The sequence below is a fragment of the Oncorhynchus kisutch genome, linkage group LG21 (genome assembly GCF_002021735.2).
Source record: "Oncorhynchus kisutch isolate 150728-3 linkage group LG21, Okis_V2, whole genome shotgun sequence".
NCBI classification, from domain to species: Eukaryota; Metazoa; Chordata; class Actinopteri; order Salmoniformes; family Salmonidae; genus Oncorhynchus; species Oncorhynchus kisutch.
The window spans coordinates 23750794-23771119 of NC_034194.2; the positions used below are offsets into that span (position 1 = coordinate 23750794).

Below are 20326 nucleotides of genomic sequence, written 5' to 3' on the forward strand. Positions count from 1 at the left end.
GTGAAAACTAGGGAGAAATTGTGGGTTTAAGTGGGTTAAAATCTTCCTAGAAGTTACACAGGGTGCAATATTGGGGAAACATTTCTACTTAAAATATCGAAGGGACGCAAGAGGCACTCGTAGTAGAACAAACCATATCGACATTTACAAAAATATAAAAACAACATGTGCTGGTCCCATGTTTCATGAGCTGAAATAAAAAGGTCCCAGAAATGTTCCACATGCAAAAAAGAGCTTAATTCTCTCAGATTTTGTGCACAAATTTGTTTACATCCCTGTTATTGAGCATTTCTCCTTTGCCAAGACAATCCATCCACCTGACAGGTGTGGCATATGAAGAAGCTGATTAAAAGGCATGATAATTACACAGGTGCACCTTGTGCTGAGGACAATAAAAGGCCACTAAAAATGTGCAGTTTTGTCACACAACACAATGCCACAGATGTCTCAAGTTGAGGGAGTGTGCAATTAGCAGGCTGACTGCAGGAATGTCCACCAGAGCTGTTGCTAGAGAATGTAATGTTAATTTCCCTACCATAAGTTCCCTCCAATGTCATTTTAGAGAATTTGGCAGTACGTGCAACTAGCCTCACAACCGTAGACCACGTCTAACCACACCAGCCCAGGACCTCCACATCTGGCTTTTTCACCTGCGGGATGATCTGAGACCAACCACCCGGACAGCTGATGAAACTGAGGACTTTTTCTGTCTGTAAACCCCTTTTGTGGGGAAAAACGTATTCTAATTGGCTGGGCCTTGCTCCCCAGTGGGTGGGCCTATGCCCTCCCAGGCTCACCCATGGCAGCGCCCCTGCCCAGTCATATGAAATCCATAGATTAGGGCCTTATGCACACTCTTGGCATTCTCTCGGATTTGTTTAACACTTTTTTGGTTACTACATGATCCCATATGTGTTATTTCATAGTGTTGATGTCTTCACTATTATTCTACAATGTATAAAATAGTAAAAATAAAGAAAAACCCTGGAATGAGTAGGTGTGTCCAAACTTTTGAATATATATATTATTACATATTTCTGCCGAGAAGCGTTTTAATTGGATTGTCATTTGCTCAATGACTGGAAGTCTGTGGGAAAAGCTAGCATGTCATTACCCCCTCCCCCCACTACTCTTGTCACCACTGCTGTCAAAAAACCTAGGGAAAACACAGCTTTACCGATACCAATCTTAACAAATACCAAAGTGATGTAAACCTACTTGGGGTTTTCTATGAAGACGTCCTCAGGGAGAAGGAAGGGTACCTCCTTCTGTCTCATCTCAATCACCTGGGAGGGAGTGAGCGACACACAAGTCATTCATTAGAGGAGTCCTACATCGGCACATTGCAGGAAGAGAGTGGTCTGATGCACATAGGTACCTCGTGTATGTGCTGACAGAAAGTGGGGACGGTGGTGAGTTGACAGATGAGGTTGAGGTAGGCAGCAGAGAGGGCATGGACAGCACAGCGGTTATAGACTGACAGAGACTCCTCGTTGGTTTGAGCCAACTCCTACAGGAGAGAGAGAGATGACACTGATAACCTTGGTTCTGGGAGACTTAAATGTGAGTGAGTGAGTGTGTGTGTGTGTGTGTGTAGTTATGAGTATGTGTGTGTGTGTGTGTAGTTATGAGTATGTGTGTGTGTGTGTGTGTGTAGTTATGAGTATGTGTGTGTGTGTGTGTGTGTAGTTATGAGTATGTGTGTGTGTGTGTGTGTGTAGTTATGAGTATGTGTGTGTGTGTGTGTGTGTAGTTATGAGTATGTGTGTGTGTGTGTGTGTGTGTGTGTGTGTAGTTATGAGTATGTGTGTGTGTGTGTGTGTGTGTGTGTGTAGTTATGAGTATGTGTGTGTGTAGTTATGAGTGTGTGTGTGTGTGTGTGTGTGTGTGTGTGTAGTTATGAGTAGGTGTGTGTGTAGTTATGAGTAGGTGTGTGTGTAGTTATGAGTAGGTGTGTGTGTGTGTGTGTGTGTGTGTGTGTGGTTATGAGTAGGTGTGTGTGTGTAGTTATGAGTATGTGTGTGTGTGTGTGTGTGTGTGTGTGTGTGTGTGTGTGTGTGTGTGTGTGTGTGTGTGTAGTTATGAGTATGTGTGTGTGTGTGTGTGTAGTTATGAGTATGTATGTGTGTGTGTGTACCTGCAGGGCCAGGGCCAGTCTGATGAGGTCCACCACCACCTCTTCGTTGGCCAGTTCCATGCTGATGAGGGCCAGCAGGGTGTAAAGCGTCTCAAAGTGCTGTGGACCACTGCTCTGCTCCTTACACGCCAAGTAGATGTGGCGGTACAACTGCTGTGCATGCTGGGAAATAGAGAAAGAGAGGAGAGTGAGGCAGGAGGGGGTGGCAGATGGAGAGAGGGAGAGAGTGAGGAAGGTGAGATGGTGATAGAGAGAGCAAGCTGGTGATAGAGAGGTTTACCTTTTTCATGAAAAGGTTGTCCTGTCGAGAGCACTTATCCACTTTCAGTTTGAGAACAGAGATATCTGATATAATGCTGTAGGAGACAGGAGACTAGCATTATTATATGGACAGATACAGAGAGAGTGAAAGCATAGCGCAGTGCTTCTGTAAGGACAGGTCAAGAAGACAAGATGCCTCAAAATGACAAGTGCAAGCCTGAGGAAAGAATGATAGTGACAGAGACAGAGAAGGGATGAGAATAAGCCTGACAGGGGAGACAAAAGCCTGACAGTGAAAGATAAGGACAGAGGGATAGAGAGGACAGAGGGATAGAGAGGACAGAGGGATAGAGAGGACAGAGGGATAGAGAGAAGGTATGTCTGAGGGGCAGAAATACAGACAGATTGGGGGGAAGCGAATGAGAGAAAAAGTGAGAGTCACACAAAGAGCTAGACCTAAGGAATGTTCTGACCTGATGCTGGAGAACTTGGGTGTGTTGTCGTGTCTGTCTATAACACTGAGAAGGATGGTGAGCACCAGCAGTCTGACCTCCGGGTCCTCCATCAGAGAGAAGGACAGCAGCGGCTCCAGGAATGAGTTGGGTAGCGCCGTCAGCATGTTGGTGGTCTGGAACCCTGTCGTCACCTGGGGAGAGGGAGGAGAGAGCGTGGTGAGGGGAGGGAGGAGAAGGAAGAAAGATTTAAAGAAAGAAAGAGGAAGATTAATGTGGGCCAGTTGACAGAAACCTGCACACAGAGTTTGGTGACTACTGAGAAGTCTCTAATGTTAATGTCTCACCTGAACCAGTGACTTCAGCAGCATGATCTGGATCATCCTGGTCCCTTCACAACCCCTTCAAATAAAAAAAAGTTGTCAGGAAAGTGTGAGAATGTGCGTGAGTGCGTGCGAGTGCGTGTGTGTCCTCACCCTGAGCCTGCGTTTGTGAGTGCGGGGTGTACCCCCGGTACAGGAATCTTGCCCATGATGAAGAGCATGACCTCGGAGCGCTGGTATGTAGGGAGGGTGTTCGCAAACGACCCTGGAGAGATACAAACAGTTCAAATGAAAGTCAATATTTTGGTAGTTATAGATCTTGAAAACTTGACTGCTGACATGCAAAACATTTTGGGACTATATCAGAGTGAGGAAGGTGGAGAGAGATGGTGTGTGTGATTGTCCACACACACACTAGATTTGCAGCCAGTCTCTCCTTAAAGAACACACACACACACACACACACACACACACACTGACCAATAGTCCTGATGACGGCTTCCTGTAGCTGTCTCTCCTCATGTGTTTTGATGATCTTGATGCCAATGTTTCCGCTAGCGTCGTAGGAGCCGGTCAGCTCGTAGTCCACACTGAGACGCAGCTGCCTTAGCAGAGTGTTAAACACCTCCAACACAGTGGGGCCTGACACACACACACGTCATTAGAGAAAGAACCCCTACTTCAGTAGATAGACACTTTCAATGATAACACACCTCTCTCTGGTAGAGAGATTATAATACTGAATGAAGAAAGTGTGAAGAAAATGTGATCTGGACAGGCAAGCCAGGACAAGGTGTGTGTGTGTGGCAGACCTCTTTCTACCCACCTACAGAGCCGCTGGAAGCAATAGCTGCAGCCTCCAGGAGGACTTCCACTATCCCAGCACGCACTGTGGCTGAATTCTTACTGTTGGCATCCAGGTGACCTAGCAGCTGCTGGATGACCAGGTGAGAGTGCTGCGACTGGAGGAGGAGGAGAGAGGGAGCGAGAAGGAGCGAAACAGGGCAAAAGAGCAAGAGAGAATTCATTTCAAACCACTTTATTGGGTCAATATAAAAACAGTCGTACATCAAAGCAACACAGAGACTAGGAGTGAGAAGTAACTAGGATTTCAGTTGAATTGGGGTGAAATTACGAGGTTGTTCTGAGAGACGGGGGAGGATACAAAAAGCACTTTAGGTTGACTGACTTTTCTGCTATTTGATCATCCCCAGGTAACAGCTGCCAGAGAGAGAGAGGGAGGGAGGGAGGGAGAGCAGGGAGAGAGGGCGGGAGGGCGGAAGGAAGGAACGGAGAGAGTGAGGAATAGAGGGAGTAGAGGTGACTCACCTGGATAGAGTACATGATGATCTTAAAGCAGCGGACTGCAAAGGTCTTCCCCTCCCACAGAGAGTGGTTATCTAAGTGCCTGGAGTGAGAGACAGAGAAGAGACAGAAAGTGTAAACGTGAAAGTTACAAAGTACAGACAAGAGGAAGACAGACAGAGAGAACTTGCTGATACAGAACATTCCCCACAGAACCATGTTGCATCTTAGTCACAATACACAGCACTAGTCCACTAATCCACAGCACTAGTCCACTAATACACATGACTAATCCACTAATACACATGACTAATCCACTAATACACATAACTAATCCACTAATACACAGCACTAGTCCACTAATACACAGCACTAGTCCACTAATACACAGCACTAGTCCACTAATACACAGCACTAGTCCACTAATACACAGCACTAGTCCACTAATACACAGCACTAGTCCACTAATACACAGCACTAGTCCACTAATACACAGCACTAGTCCACTAATACACAGCACTAGTCCACTAATACAGAACTAATCCACTAATACAGAACTAATCCACTAATACAGAACTAATCCACTAATACAGAACTAATCCACTAATACAGAACTAATCCACTAATACAGAACTAATCCACAACACTAGTCCACTAACACAGCACTAGCCCACTAAGACAGAACTACTCCACTAATACACAACACTAGTCCACTAACACAGCACTAGTCCACTAAGACAGAACTAGTCCACTAACACAGCACAAGTCCACTAATAGACAGCACTAGTCCACTAATAGACAGCACTAGTCCACTAATAGATAGCACTAGTCCACTAATAGACAGCACTAGTCCACTAATAGACAGAACTAGTCCACTAATAGACAGAACTAGTCCACTAATAGACAGAACTAGTCCACTAATAGACAGAACTAGTCCACTAATAGACAGAACTAGTCCACTAATAGACAGAACTAGTCCACTAATAGGCAGAACTAGTCCACTAATAGGCAGAACTAGTCCACTAATAGGCAGAACTAGTCCACTAATAGGCAGAACTAGTCCACTAATAGGCAGAACTAGTCCACTAAGACAGAACTAGTCCACTAAGACAGAACTAGTCCACTAATAGACAGAACTAGTCCACTAAGACAGAACTAGTCCACTAATAGACAGAACTAGTCCACTAATAGACAGAACTAGTCCACTAAGACAGAACTAGTCCACTAAGACAGAACTAGTCCACTAAGACAGAACTAGTCCACTAATAGACAGAACTAGTCCACTAATAGACAGAACTAGTCCACTAACAGACAGCACTAGTCCACCAACGCCCAGCACTAGTCCACCAACGCCCAGCACTAGTCCACCATCGCCCAGCACTAGTCCACCAACGCGCAGCACTAGTCCACCAACGTGCAGCACTAGTCCACCAACGTGCAGCACTAGTCCACCAACGTGCAGCACTAGTCCACAGCACTAGTCCACTGGTCCACAAACCTAGTCCACAGCACTAGTCCACCAACGCACAGCACTAGTCCACCAACGTGCAGCACTAGTCCACCAACGTGCTGCACTAGTCCACCAATGCACAGCCCTAGTCCACAGCACTAGTCCACCAACGTGCAGCACTAGTCCACCAACGTGCAGCACTAGTCCACCAACGTGCAGCACTAGTCCACCAACGTGCAGCACTAGTCCACCAACGTGCAGCACTAGTCCACCAATGCGCAGCCCTAGTCCACAGCACTAGTCCACAGCCCTAGTCCACAGCCCTAGTCCACAGCCCTAGTCCCCTAAAACAGAGGGGACCAAGTCTTACATGAGTACTGGTGTGACAGCGTTCTTGATGTTGCCGTAGGCAGCCCGTCCCAGCAGCTCTCTGAAGCAGCGCTCCGTCAGCTCTGCCGGACTCTCCTTCTCTTTCTCCGACGCTTGCAGGGGAGAGGGGGAGCGGCTGGAGAGACCGAGAGAGAGGAAGGGAGGGTGACAGAAAGGTGAGAGAGAGACCGAGGGTGAAGAAGGACGAATGACGGAGAGAGGGAGAGAGAGAGAGGAGGTAGGGAGTGAAGGAGTAAAAGAGGAGCAGAAATATATTTGAGTCAACGAAAACACACAAACGCACGCTTTCGACACACATAAAAATCACACAAACAAGGGTGTTGTGTCCTTGCTGGTGTATACCTGCCTGAGGCACTTCTCCCTCTCTGTTGTGGTGTGTTTGTGGTGACTGCACAAATGGTTATCGTGTATGCGTGTACACTTGAATGTGAAAGAGAGCGAGAGTGTGCGTGAGCATAAAGTGTTAATGTGCTTGTGTGTATGTGCAACAGAATGTTTGTAAAATGTGCATGGAAGCCCTCTTCTCTCAGGCCCAGGCTTTCCTGTCTTATACATAGTTAAAGCGTTCTCAGCTGAGCGGAAGTCTTCTCTGTTCTACTCTCTACCACGCCTGGCATCAGGTGGTCCTCCAATAACATCATTTATTAACCACATACGCCTTTCTTCTCGCCCCCCCACCACCAGCACCACTGAAGAAGAGGTCATGGGACTTCCCGTCTCTGTATGGGTCCCGTCTCTGTAGAACTCTCTCATTAGCAGCCATGCTCTTACTGTAAACGCCCCAGAAAATATTAGATAAACATACACTTGGAAATGATTCAAAACAAAACCTGCCACAACACATAGATAGCAGCATTTTCATCTATTCAACATGTGGGTAATGCTGTATGAAGGTAGAGAAAAGAAAATGATATGTTCCTCGCTATTAATGAAACAATGGATACACCAAGAGAAGGTGCACAGCAGATTGGTATCAGCGACCTTTCAATAAGCCTAGCATTTCCTTAACAACTAGTTAAAAACAATCAGTGAGGGACGAGATAAATGTCTCTAATTATGTCCTCACGTTTACCTGTATTTATTTATTCATTCTACATGTCCGCTGAGAGGACAATCTCTTTCTTGTGGGAGACCTATTTTCCAGCCTTACAATAAATGAAGATTTCTAGTTTGAATGTCCTTCGAATTACATAATCAAAGAAGACATAACCACATTGTAGAAGTTAATTAGCTAGTGTGCTAGCCCCTGCAGCTAGTGTGCTAGTGTGCACTAGCTGCAGTCCTAGTAGTGTGCTAGCCCCTGCAGCTAGTGTGCTAGTGTGCACTAGCTGCAGTCCTAGTAGCGTGCTAGTGTGCACTAGCTGCAGTCCTAGTAGTGTGCTAGTGTGCACTAGCTGCAGTCCTAGTAGCGTGCTAGTGTGCACTAGCTGCAGTCCTAGTAGCGTGCTAGTGTGCACTAGCTGCAGTCCTAGTAGCGGGCTAGTGTGCACTAGCTGCAGTCCTAGTAGCGGGCTAGTGTGCACTAGCTGCAGTCCTAGTAGCGTGCTAGTGTGCACTAGCTGCAGTCCTAGTAGCGTGCTAGTGTGCACTAGCTGCAGTCCTAGTAGTGTGCTAGTGTGCACTAGCTGCAGTCCTAGTAGTGTGCTAGTGTGCACTAGCTGCAGTCCTAGTAGTGTGCTAGCCCCTGCAGTCCTAGTAGTGTGCTAGCCCCTGCAGTCCTAGTAGTGTGCTAGCCCCTGCAGTCCTAGTAGTGTGCTAGCCCCTGCAGTCCTAGTAGTGTGCTAGCCCCTGCAGTCCTAGTAGTGTGCTAGCCCCTGCAGTCCTAGTAGTGTGCTAGCCCCTGCAGTCCTACTAGAGTTGGCCAATAAGGACAAAAAAAAAGATATCACAATAAACTGGCAGAATTTTTACGATACTGATAAATTGAACGATAAATGTATAACATGAAATGTGCACCGGTAACTTTTTTTATATCACCCTTAATACTACTACTACTGACTTTGAATGATGTGCTTTCAATTGTCCTGTTAGCAATAGTCCATATGAGCAGACTTCTTTCCTTTCTAACGTCACAGTCCTCTAATAAAGGCTACACAGATGACAATCGCTAGTGCGCTCCACACTGCTCTGTCCCTCTGGGTCAAAAGGAACACTACAGAAACTGGAGGGCTGAGCACGCCCCCATTCACATCCACCGAGCTGTAGTGGAGACGGTCGAGAGCTTCATGTTCCTCGGTGTCCAAATCACTAAAAGACCTATCATGGTGCAAATACACCGTCATGAATACACGACAACGCCTCTTCCCCCTCAGGAGGCGGAGAAGGTTTGGTATGGGTCATCAGATCCTCATAAAGTTCTACAGCTGCATCATTGAGAGCATCTTGACTGGCTGCATCACCACTTGGTACGGCAACTGCTCAGTATTTGACCGCAAGGCGCTACAGAGGGTAGTGCGTACGGCCCAGTACATCACTGGGACCAAGCACCCTGCCATCCAGGACCTCTATACCAGGCTGTGCCAGAGGAAGGCCCTAAAAATGGTAAAAGACTCCAGCCATCCAAGTCACAGTCTACTCTTTCTGCTAGCGCCAGAAGCCATGAGACTGCTAAATGGCTACCCGGACGTTCTGCTTTTCACCCCCTACCTACATGGACATCAATCAATCAATCAATCACCTAACCAAACCTACATATTATCTCAATCACCCGCTCAGTGCCGGTACTCCTTGTATATAGCCTCGTTATTGTGTTTCTAATTTCTTTTGATCTATTTGTAAAAAGAACTGCATTGCTGGGAAAAGGCTCATGAGTAAATATTTCACGGTAAAGTCTACAGTTGTTGTATTCAGTGCATGTGACAAATACAATTCAATTGTATTTATCGTGATTATCGATATCAGTAAAATGCCTGCGATAAACGGTCGGTTCTGATCATTTTTGGTTTATAGTCCAAGCTCTAAGACCTACTGCTGTTGTCTGTGGCCAGTAATAGTAGTTATTAGCCAGTATCATAGTCCCAGTACTACTGCTGTTGTCTGTGGCCAGTAATAATAGTTATTAGCCAGTATCATAGTCCCAGTATTACTGCTGTTGTCTGTGGCCAGTAATAATAGTTATTAGCCAGTATCATAGTCCCAGTACTACTGCTGTTGTCTGTGGCCAGTAATAATAGTTATTAGCCAGTATCATAGTCCCAGTATTACTGCTGTTGTCTGTGGCCAGTAATAATAGTTATTAGCCAGTATCATAGTCCCAGTACTACTGCTGTTGTCTGTGGCCAGTAATAATAGTTATTAGCCAGTATCATAGTCCCAGTATTACTGCTGTTGTCTGTGGCCAGTAATAATAGTTATTAGCCAGTATCATAGTCCCAGTACTACTGCTGTTGTCTGTGGCCAGTGATAATATGGAGAGTTCAGCAGGAGAGCTATAGGAGGACACAGCAGGACCAGACAGGGGACTGACTGACCTACTGAGGCCTAAGGAACAGAAGGAGATGGCCTAGGCTCTTTCAAGGTTAACTGTTTGCTCCATCTTTCTTTTGCTGACTATCTTTCATTCTTTCTCAAAAAATCTGAGGCTCTCTCTCTCAATTCAATTTCAATTTAAGGGGCTTTATTGGCATGGGAAACATATGTTGACATTGCCAAAGCAAGTGAAGTAGATAATAAACAAAAGTGAAATAAACAATACAATTTAACAGCAAACATTACACTCACAAAAGTTCCAAAAGAATAAAGACATTTCAAATGTCATATTATGTCTATATACAGTGTTGTAATGATGTGAAAAGGGAAAATAAATCAACATAAATATAGGACTCGCTCTCTCTCTCTCTCTCTGATTTATTGGCGTCAGTGTGATTCAGAGCATGTGGAGACCTGCCAAAAAGTGGATAGAGGCAGTCTGGCTCTCCACTACCCTCTCCACCCCCCCTCCCTCTCTCAGCATCTCTGCCACATTGCCCCCTCTTTCCTCTCCAGAACTCATTTGGTCCCTCAGTATTGTAGATGCATTTAATTATTTGTCTCTATCTTTCTTAATCACTTTGAGTCAATCATTACCTACCTCTGACTTTCTCTCATCTTCTCTTCCTCCATTCCTCTCCCTCCCCATCTCTTCATCCCTCCACCCCCCCCCCCCCCCCCCCCCCCAATCCCTCCCATGTTCACTCTGTTTGTCCTTGGATGCAGTGCTGAAGACATGGCCTTGAGGTTAACTGGACTGTCAGTGACATCAATCACAGATGAGTGGATAACAGCTGGCTGGCAGTGTCAACACAAACACCAACTGACCTGGACTAGCAGGCATGTGCAACCACCCACCCACAGCTACAATGACCCATCCACAGCAACTCCACCCTCCAGTCCTTGTAGGCCTGGACTTTCAAACCTCTCGTTCACAACATGGATGGGCTATTTGAACATAGACATATGTCTTCCTGTCAGGCTGTCACTACTCTACAACCTCTTCGTAGTTTTCTAATATAATTAACTACCAAGGAAACTGTTACTAATGACCCTGCCCCTGACCGCAAGCCTCTTGATAACCCCTCACATTGACCCCTCACCTCTCAGTGCCCTCTCCACTCTGCAGGTTGAAGAGCAGTGAGGGGACGATCTTGTCCATGTGCTGGGGGTCCCAGATGTTAGACTGTAGGTCATCATTCACAGTCTTCCTCACAACCCCCTGTAGACCATTTATCCCAGCCATACGGATCCTATAGAGAAGAGAAAGGGGACAAATTAATGAATCAACCAACCAATTAGTCAGTCTCTTGATATTAATTGAGGATAATTTAATCTTAAAATCACTCTCCCATCAGGAAGATTTGTAACAAAGTGATCAAGTATGAGACAGTACAGGTACATAGATCAATATCTACAATAGGGCTGATCCCATTTAGTCGACTGGTCGATTGTTCGGTCGATAGGCTGTTGGTCAACCGAGATTTCTTTAGTCGAGCAGTTTTTCATGGCACACGAGACACCGGTCTGATTCACGCCCTTCTCAGTGGACTAATCCATTGAGGAGGCCATGGTCCAAGAAGAAGAGGAGTTTACCGTTCTCATTGTCGGAGTGGACACGTTGTTTGCAGAGCTCACAACCTATGCTACACTTGTGAGAAAGTTCTTATCCAGAGCGACTGACAATAGTGAGTGCACACATTTTTTTTGTTGTTGTACTTTTTCATACTGTAACGACAAGCACCCGATTACACATATAGAAGTATGCCTAGGCAACCTGGCCTGTGCGCAAATGTAAGTCTATAAATGTGCCTATTTGGGGATGTCTGATAGTATTTCTGATTGTCTTAACTCACCACCACTAAATCATTTGTGGAGCTTCTCAAAGTAATTTTTTCTTCACCTCAATTAGCAAGTAAACAAACTGTTTTTAGAATGACAATAGTTCCTATAGGGCTGACCCCATTTAGTCGACTGGTCGATTGTTTGGTTGATAGGCTGTTGGTTGACCGAGATCTCATTAGTCGAGCAGTAGCAAATAATTATAATGATAATCATCATCACAGTGTACAAGAAACCTGTCTGATTGGTGCATGTCTGAGCGGACTGATCCATTGTGGAGGCTGTGGGGATGGCACAGTCCATCAGTCTAAGAAGCCATGGGTGGGTGGGCACTTGAGAACCAGGTCCACCAACTGGGGAGCAGACCCAGCCAATCAGAATTCGTTTTTACCCACAAAATGGCTTTATTACAGACAGAAATAATCCACAGTTTCATCAGCAGTCCGGGGTGGTTGGTCTCGGATCATCCCGCAGGTGAAGAAGCCAGATGTGGAGGTCCTGGGCTGGTGTGGTTACATGTGGTCTGCGGTTGTGAGGCCGATTGCACGTACTACCAAATTTTTGGCTTATGGTAGAGAAATTAACATAAAATTCTCTAGCAACAGCTCTGGTGGACATTCCTGTAGTTAGCATGCCAATTGCGCGTTCCCTCAAAATGTAGGCATCTGTGGCATTGTGTTGTGACAAAACTGCACATTTAAGAGTCATATTTTATTGTCTCCAGCACAAGGGGCACCTGTGTAATGATAATGCTATTCAGCTTCTTTATACGCCACACAGATCAGGTGGATGGATTATCTTGGCAAAGGATAAATGCTCACTAACAGGGATGTAAACAAATTTGTGAACAAAACTTGAGAGAAATAAGCTTTTTGTGCGTATGGAAAATGTATGCAATCTTTATTTCAGCTCATTAAAGATGGGCTCAACACTTTACATGTTGCGTTTATTTTTGTCCTGTACACACACACACACACACACACACACACACACACACACACACACACACACAGTAGCAGTCAAAAGTTTGGACAAATCTACTCATTCAAGGGTTTTTCTTTATTTAGACTATTTTCTACATAGTAGAATAATAGTGAAGACATCAAAACTATGAAACAACACATACGGGAATCATATTTTAGATGTTAGATTCTTCATAGTAGCCACCCTTTGCCTTGACAGCATTGCACACGTTTGGCATTCTCTCAACCAGCTTCACCTGGAATGCTTTTCCAACAGTCTTGAAGGAGTTCCCACATATTCTGAGCACTGAGCTGCTTTTCCTTCACTCTGCAGCCCAACTCAACCCAAAACATCTCAATTAAGTTGAGATCAAGTATTCGTGGAAGCTAGGTAATCTGATGCAGCACTTCATCAATCTTCTTGGTCAAATAGCCCTTACACAGCCTGGAGGTGTGTTTATCATTGTCCTGTTGAAAAACAAATGATCGTACCACTAAGCGCAAACCAGATGAGATGTCCTATTGCTGCAGAATGCTTTGGAGCCATGCTGGTTAAGTGTGCCTTGAATTCTAAATAAATCAGACAGTGTCACCAGCAAAGCACCCCCACACCATCACACTACCTCCTCCATGCATCACGTGGGAACCACACATGCAGAGATCATCCGTTTACCTACTCTGTGTCTCACAAAGATACGGCGGTTGGAACTTAAAATCTACAATTTTGACTCATCAGACCAAAAGGACAGATTTCAACCGGTCTAATGTCCATTGTTCGTGTTTCTTGGCCCAAGCAAGTGTCTCCTTATTTCTGTCCTTTACTAGTGGTTTCTTCGCAGCAATTCAACCATGAAGGCCTGATTCATGCAGTCTCCTCTGAACAGTTGATGTTGAGATGTGTCTGTAACTTGAACCCTGTAAAGCATTTATTTGGGCTGCAATTTCTGAGGCTGGTAACTATAATGAATTTATCCTCTGCAGCAGAGGTAACTCTGGGTCTTCCTTTCCTGTGGTGGTCCTAATGAGAGCCAGTTTCAACATAGCGCTTGATGGTTTTTGCAGCTGCACTTGACATTTTCCGTATTGACTGACCTCCATGTCTTAAAGTAATGATGGACTGTCGTTTCTCTTTGCTTATTTGAGCTGTTCTTGCCATATTTATTGGTCCTTTACCAAATAGGGCTATTGTCTGTAAACCACCCCTACCATGTCACAACACAACTGATTGGCTCAAATGCATTAAGAAGGAAAGAAATTCCACAAATTAACTTTTAACAAGGCACACCTGTTAATTGAAATGCATTCCAGGTGACTACCTCAAGAAGCTGGTTGAGTGTGCAAAGCTGTCAAAAAAGGCAAAGGGTGGCTACTTTGAAGAATCTAAAATATATTTGATTTGTTTAAAACTTTTTTGGTTGCTACATGATTCCATGATTGTTATTTCATACTTTTGATTTCTTCACTATTATGCTACAATGTAGAAAATAGTAAAAATAAAGAAAAATCCTGGAATGAGTAGGTGTGTCCAAACTATTGACTGGTACGGTATATCTACAGAAACTAGCCTGTTTGAGTGTTTGTTTAATATCCTACTGATTCCGTGAGCTCTAAGCTGTGATTTATTTAACTGCAATTTATTCACGGGGGGTTCTCATCATATGGCACGCTTGCTGCTATTTTGGCTGCGTGGTGATAACCACCTCTACGCAGACGACACCATTCTGCATACTTCTGGCCCCTCTTTGGACACTGTGTTAACTAACCTCCAGACGAGCTTCAATGCCATAAAACTCTCCTTCCGTGGCCTCCAACTGCTCTTAAACGCAAGTAAAACTAAATGCATGCTTTTCAATCGATCGCTGCCCGCACCTGCTCGCCCGTCCAGCATCACTACTCTGGACGGCTCTGACTTAGAATACATGGACAACTACAAATACCTGGGTGTCTGGTTAGACTGTAAACTCTCCTTCCAGACTCACATTAAGCATCTCAAATCCAAAATTAAATCTAGAATCGGCATCCTATATCGCAACAAAGCATCCTTCACTCATGCTGCCAAACATACCCTGGTAAAACTGACCATGCTACCGATCCTCGACTTCGGTGATGTCATCTATAAAATAGCCTCCAACACTCTACTCAACAAACTGGATGCAGTCTATCACAGTGCCATCGGTTTGGTCACCAAAGCCCCATACACTACCCACCATTGCGACCTGTACACTCTCGTTGGTTGGCCCTCGCTTCATACTCGTCGCCAAACCCAATCTACAAGTCTCTGCTAGGTAAAGCCCCGCCTTATCTCAGCTCACTCGTCACCATAGCAGCACCCACTCGTAGCACACGCTACAACAGGTATATCTCACTGGTCACCCCCCCAAAGCCAATTCCTCCTTTGGTCGTCTTTCCTTCCAGCTCTCTGCTGCCCATGACTAACGAATTGCAAAAATCTCTGAAGCTGGAGACTCACATCTCTCTCACTAGCTTTAAGCACCAGCTGTCAGAGCATTTTACAGATCACTGCACCTGTACTTAGCCTATCTGTAAACAGCCCATCTATCTACCTACCTCATCCCCATACTGGTATTTATTTATTTAGCTCATTTGCACCCCAGTATCTCTACCTGCACATTCATCTTCATCTTACCTCATTTGCACTCACTGTATATAGACTTTTTGTTTTCTTTTGTTCTACTGTATTATTGACTGTATGTTTTGTTTATTCCTATGTGTAACTCTGTTGTTGTATGTGTCGAATTGCTACGCTTTATCTTGGCCAGGACGCAGTTGCAAATGAGAACTTGTTCTCAACTAGCCTACCTGGTTAAATAAAGGTGAAATAAATAAAATAATGTTATTTATGTTCCTAGGCTACATGTAAGAATTATTCAACATATTGATTTAATTTAGGGGTATACCTATGCTAAGATCAGTATTTCTAATAAAATAGTTTGAGTGCATCAGATAGCCAGATGTAAGCCTAAAATAAATAAATAAATAAATAAATAAATAAGCCTCGTTTTAATTGCACTGTGCAATCAATAGACCAAATAGCCTACAAGTTCTCTTTCTGTTTGACCTATTCTGATATTTTGATGAGAAAAATGTAACAAGCAGTGGACATCTGATGCGCTGTTCGGGTTGGTTGAGCCAAACACAGGACTGATCTTGGAGTTATTTATATGTGCCCTTATAAGGCAGACGTCCCATTCGGTAGGTAGGCCTACTGTAAATTCAGGAGGATGTACCCGACCGTATCGGCTTCCATTCCCATAAAGGTTTAAAGCACCCCTGGACCATTATAATAACTTTGTTTTAGAATTAAATGAGGCAGGCTGATGTAGCCCTCTCAGTGAATCTAAACATCGTGTGCATGATGTTCCCGGGTGGCTCGTGACATTCTTCTATACCCAAAGAGGAAAGGAAATAATGCACCCCTCAGCCTTTCTGAATTATAAAAGAGAAGAGGCCAATGTATGTTGCTGTTATTCCGAGCGTGAGGTCCTGTTGGTTATTCCGCTTTATTATAGACTGACTGCACTGTCACCAGAGCAGGCCTATAGTATAGCTTAAACAGTTCCTGCACCGCATGAACTATAGGCCAATATTGAGGTTGCCTAACTGGGACAACATAATACTTTTCTGTTCAGCCATGTTTAGATTTTATTGTCCAACAATTTTCCAAAATGTTTCAGAAAAATATCTAGAACTGAATTTTCTACATGGCAGTTTGTGGTTGTCTACGGTAAAGCCTGGTTCAGTATTTTTAGAGAGAGTGCCATGCCCCCAACCAGAGCGGACAGGGTATCTCAAGTGATTCTCTCCCCCATTTTAACCCATCTTGAGTTTTACATATTTTTTTTTAAATCTTTGAATTACCCTAGTTTGCACCTCATTGATATTCTCAAAATACCAATAGGCAATAAAGTTAATAAATTTCACAAAATTTGCTATACTGTAATAAAGGCTTTACACTTATCATTAGAACAGCCTCTCTGTTATTATTTATTTAGTGTTTACACGGTTCCAAATTGCCAGACATTGTTTATAATAATAAATAACCCTCCTTTTCCTTGATCTCCTTATTTAAAAAAAAATCATCATATAATAATAAGAAATGTCATTATCATTAGTATGCTTAGTACAGCAGCCTTGTATAACCACCACCGAGCTATAGACCTAAGAGTGATTCTGTTGAGTATTAATACCGTACCTTACTTAGGCATATATTTCAATACTTATATACAGTTGAAGTCGGAGGTTTACATACACTTAGGTTAGAGTCATTAAAACTCTTTTTCAACCACTCCACAAATGTCTTGTTAACAAACTATAGTTTTGGCAAGTCTGTTAGGACATCTACTTTGTGCATGACACAAGTAATTTTTCCATCAATTGTTTACAGACAGATTATTTCACTTATAAATCACTGTATCACAATTCCAGTGGGTCAGAAGTTTAAAAGGCACAGTTAACTTAGTGTACGTAAACAGCTTGAGAAATTCCAGAAAATGATGTCATGGCTTTAGAAGCTTCTGATAGGCTAATTGACATCATTTGAGTCAATTGGAGGTGTACCGGTGGATGTACTTCAAGGCCTACCTTCAAACTTAGTGCCTCTTTGCTTGACATCATGGGAAAATCAAAAGAAATCAGCCAAGACCTCAGAAAAATAAATTGTAGACCTCCACAAAGTCTGGTTCATCCTTGGGAGCAATTTCCAAACACCATGGGATCACGCAGCCGTCATACCGCTCAGGAAGGAGACACGGTCTGTCTCCTAGAGATGAACGTACTTTGCTCCGAAAAGTGCAAATCAATCCCAGAACAACAGCAAAGGACCACGTGAAGAAACAGGTACAAAAGTATCTATATCCACAGCAAAACAAGTCCCATATCGACATATCCTGAAAGGCCGCTCAGCAAGGAAGAAGCCACTGCTCCAAAACCTCCAATAAAAAAGCCAGACTACGGTTTGCAACTGCACATGGGGACAAAGATTGTGCTTTTTGGAGAAATGTCCTCTGGTCTGATGAAACAAAAATATAACTGTTTGGCCATAATGACCATTGTTATGTTTGGAGGAAAAAGGGGTAGGCTTGCAAGCCGAAGAACACCATTCCAACCGTGAAGCATGGGGGTGGCAGCATCATGTCAGGAAGTTAAAGCTTGGTCGCAAATGGGTCTTCCAAATGGACAATGACCCCCAAACATACTTCCAAAATGGCTTAAGGACAACAAAGTCAAGGTATTGGATTGGCCATCACAAAGCCCTGACCTCAATCCCATAGAACATTTGTGGGCAGAACTGAAAGTGTGTGCAAGCAAGGAGGCCTACAAACTTGACTCAATTACACCAACTCTGTCAGAGGGCATGGGCCAAAATTCACCCAACTTATTGTGGGAAGCTTGTGGAAGGCTACCTGAAACATTTGACCCAAGTTAAACAATTTAAAGGCAATGCTACCAAATACTAATTGAGTGCATGTAAACTTCTGACCCACTGGGAATGTGATGAAAGAAGTAAATGCTGAAATAAATAAATCATTCTCTCTACTATTATTCTGACATTTCACATTCTTAAAATAAAGTGGTGATCCTAACTGCCCAAATTTAAATTTAAAGGATTAAATGTCAGGAATTGAGTTTAAATGTATTTGGCTAAGGTGTATGTAAACTTCCGACTTCAACTGTAGGCTTCTGTATCAATCAATCAATCACTTATTTGTTCATGTCATCACACAGCATACAAGTCATTCACGATTTGAAACAATAAACATAAATAAATAGGCCGAAACCGTTCCATTTCGGAAATTGCATTCACAAAGGAATGCAACGGTTTTTAATCTTTGCTGTAATATATTTTATTTTGTGTTGTTTACATTGTTCCATATGGTCAGGAAAAGTATATTGTAATCTAACAACACCTGTTTGGGACATTTTCAATAATCACGCAGCAATAAAAGGGAAACATGCAATGCTCTGATCCAGTAGAAATGTCAAAAAATGCCTCATTACTTCTTATCCCTTGCACAAATAACCTACAGCGGTGTCTGTCCTGAGCTCACTGGTGCGGGAAACTGAGGCCCCAGAATATTTTATACAATGTTGCAAGTTTGCTAGCAGGAGCTTCAGGCCGGACACAGTTGATAGTTACAATTTTTAAGTTCATTGCTGACAGGCCATGCGTAGCCAATGTAATGTATAAGATACTTTCTTCCTGCAGGCTGCAATGTTTTTATTGGTTTGCTTTATGTAGGCTATTTTTACATGGTTGGCAATAGAAGTTAGAATTTAGATTAACCACATAACAATGACTTTGAGATATAAAAACTATTGTAAATTAAATGAAACTGTCCCACAAAAATGTACATATGAAAATCATAACTGGCACGCAGATCGGCAGAAATTCTAAGATAAATTGGCACTCGGAAAAGGTTCAAATAGAAAAGGTTCAGGAGCGTAACAGCAGAATCTGTGAAGGCCAGCAGCGGGAGGAGAGTCAGGAACAGGTTTTTTTCCTTCTGGTTAAGCGATCTTGATCTCCGGCTCCCTCGAGTCATATGTGTCTTAATTATTTAATCAAACCGTGTGCTTTAACCCTTTAACCCACGGGTGTGATCATGCTACAGTGGTCCCTGCCTGTGTGATTAGAACGCTTATTTAGAATGTCCAGTTTCCATTGATAAAACAGTGTTTGAGATGGCAACACTTTTTTTTCCCCTCACAGAAAAAAGTTTGGACAAACAGTCATTACAACATTATGTCCTAAATGTGACCAGTTAATATTTGGATGCAATGTTCGGACATTCACAGAAGTGGCGACAGCATAACACAATCATCCAAACTGGAAATGTAGGCTACATTAGTCCTAGCACTAACAGATGGAAGATTGACCTAACACAAGCGGCCATATTTAGCGAACTCTTGGCTGAAATAAACCACAATATGAATTAGCCAATAGAAATTATTATTTACAATTAATCACGTTACGGGTGAGCTCCCCATTGATCTAAATAATTGAGCAAAACTATTTCTAAAAATGAAAGTAATCCGACGATGGGTAGTTTGTGCGAGCTGCCAGGTTTGTTTTTTTGAGTCAACCATTTATAAGAAGAGAAAACAAGATTAGTTTAATCTGTTTGCAGAATGAATGTTGAAGAGGGTGTGTCTACTACAATCATTCACATCCGGAAGTTTACTCCAAAGATGAGTGAACCATCCCTCACCTCATTTTGTTATAACATCTTTGGTCTGACAGACATTTAACGTGACACCCAGAATGCATTGTATAATGTCAACAAATATGGGCCCGGCAAATAGTTCAGCATTAGCTCATCATAATCAGTACAACATTCAGAAAAGTATTTTCCACACATCATAAAGTGCAGTCAGAAAGTATTCAGACCCCTTGACTATTTCCACATTTTGTTACGTTACAGCCTTATTCTAAAAATGGATTTTAAAAATACATGTAAAAAAAATCCTCAATCTACACACAGTACCCCATAGTGACAAAGTTAAAACTGTTTCTTAGAAATGTTAGCAAATGGTCTGAATACTTATGTAAATAAGTGTAAATATTTGCAATGACACTCAAAATTTAGGTCAGGTGCATCCTGCTTCCATTGATCATCTTTGAGATGTTTCTACAACTTGATTGGAGACAATTGATTGGATATGATTTGGAAAGGCACACACCTGTCTATATAAAAGGTCCCACAGTTGACAATGGA

At 43.3% G+C, this 20326-nt stretch overlaps 1 protein-coding gene across 3 annotated transcripts in view; it reads right to left on the reverse strand.

Annotated features, from left to right (window-relative positions):
• The window catches only part of LOC109866523 (protein EFR3 homolog B), a 61789-nt gene that overhangs the window by 11185 nt on the left and 30278 nt on the right, over positions 1 to 20326 (reverse strand). For all 3 annotated transcript variants that reach the window (XM_020455232.2, XM_020455231.2, XM_020455233.2), the window contains 12 exons: positions 10890 to 11039; positions 6299 to 6433; positions 4503 to 4581; positions 4000 to 4135; positions 3654 to 3815; positions 3327 to 3438; positions 3198 to 3252; positions 2872 to 3044; positions 2418 to 2493; positions 2138 to 2299; positions 1379 to 1510; positions 1219 to 1286 (listed from right to left, as the gene is read on the reverse strand). In XM_020455232.2, the coding sequence (XP_020310821.1) occupies positions 1219 to 1286; positions 1379 to 1510; positions 2138 to 2299; positions 2418 to 2493; positions 2872 to 3044; positions 3198 to 3252; positions 3327 to 3438; positions 3654 to 3815; positions 4000 to 4135; positions 4503 to 4581; positions 6299 to 6433; positions 10890 to 11039 (1440 nt within the window). The remainder of the gene's footprint in view (positions 1 to 1218; positions 1287 to 1378; positions 1511 to 2137; positions 2300 to 2417; positions 2494 to 2871; positions 3045 to 3197; positions 3253 to 3326; positions 3439 to 3653; positions 3816 to 3999; positions 4136 to 4502; positions 4582 to 6298; positions 6434 to 10889; positions 11040 to 20326) is intronic.